Raw genomic sequence first — 1,169 nt, forward strand, 5'->3', positions numbered from 1 at the left:
CACGTCGGAAGCTGCAAACTCCTTGGCCGTTCTTGGTTCCTATTAGCAGCTAATAGCGCGCGCGCGCGCTCAGAACTGACCATACACACATAATACAGCGCATTTTCTCAACAATAATTAATAAGAAAGATGGAAAAAGTTAACAAAAACAGAATGAATGAAAGCAAATAATAAGCCGGTAAATGAAAAAGGAGCAGCAGCAACAGCAACACGAGAGAATACGAGCGAAAATTTAAAAAAAAATGCGCATTTGGATAAAATTTAAAATATATTCTTCTTACTTGACAGTCTTTGCACGTGGTCACCGGTGAAAACTGATCCTGATTTGTCGGCTGGCAGTTCAGGCTAACCTGAAGCAAATCTGTAAAGCGGCCAAAAACACGATCGACAAGCCTAAAACGGCCAAAGAGCCGATCGTAGCAAAGCCGACATCCGTTCGAATTGGCTTGTGCAAGTAGGCAGTCGAGGGTGTCATCGGATAGGTGGGCCAGACGGGTACTTTGATTCAGCATGTCGGTGATGTCTTTTTCGTTGAACACGTTCAGCTGAAACAGTTGGTAAAGAGGCACGTCGGCCTGTTGGTCTGACGAACAGAGGTCAGCGGCGCCATTCCAATGCAAATGGCGCAACTGTTGCAAACGCAACCTCGGTCCCACTGAGCACAGTTCGACCACTCGTCGCCGGTCGAACAATTTACACTGCTGGGTACTAACCATTGTTGATGAAAAGGATAACAATGGATTGTCAGATATTCCACTGTGCAATGACAATGGTGATGAAGAGAATGTGAATGAACACCCCCCCAAAAAGAGGCAAAGGATGATGCTCTTTTTTTTCTAAAAAAAAAGGGGGGGGGGCAGCCTGAACGCGGCTCATCACTGTCTCTTTTTTTCTTTTAAACAGCCACATAAACGCGGGAACGGCATGAATGGCAATATGCAAGTGGAATGAATTTCCCCCCTTAGCCCCATGATTCCGTACCAGCTTGGTTGTTTTTTGATGCCGTCTAAAGAAAGAATGAAAAAAGGGGCTTTTTTATATAGGGCCAAAACCCGGGGCAACCACTTGGAACCTCCCTTGAAATTGATGGGCTTCCTTTTTATCCCTGGCCGCTGCATCCTGGGGGGTCCGGTCCGACCCAAACCTATTGTATCTCCCCCTATGGAATG

General features: G+C 46.2%; 1 protein-coding gene across 1 annotated transcript; it reads right to left on the reverse strand.

Annotated features, from left to right (window-relative positions):
• Positions 1–281: 281 nt before the first annotated feature.
• Tsp_12315 (conserved hypothetical protein) lies at positions 282–716 on the reverse strand (the record flags this gene model as incomplete). The annotated part of the gene is made up of 2 exons (XM_003366250.1): positions 714–716; positions 282–545 (listed from the first exon to the last, which is right to left on the reverse strand). Coding segments are annotated over exons 1-2 (267 nt in total), but the record flags the coding sequence as incomplete, so codon positions are not given.
• Between the last annotated feature and the right edge of the window lie 453 nt (positions 717–1,169).

This window comes from Trichinella spiralis (assembly GCF_000181795.1).
Source record: "Trichinella spiralis strain ISS 195 chromosome Unknown Scfld6305, whole genome shotgun sequence".
NCBI classification, from domain to species: domain Eukaryota; kingdom Metazoa; phylum Nematoda; class Enoplea; order Trichinellida; family Trichinellidae; genus Trichinella; species Trichinella spiralis.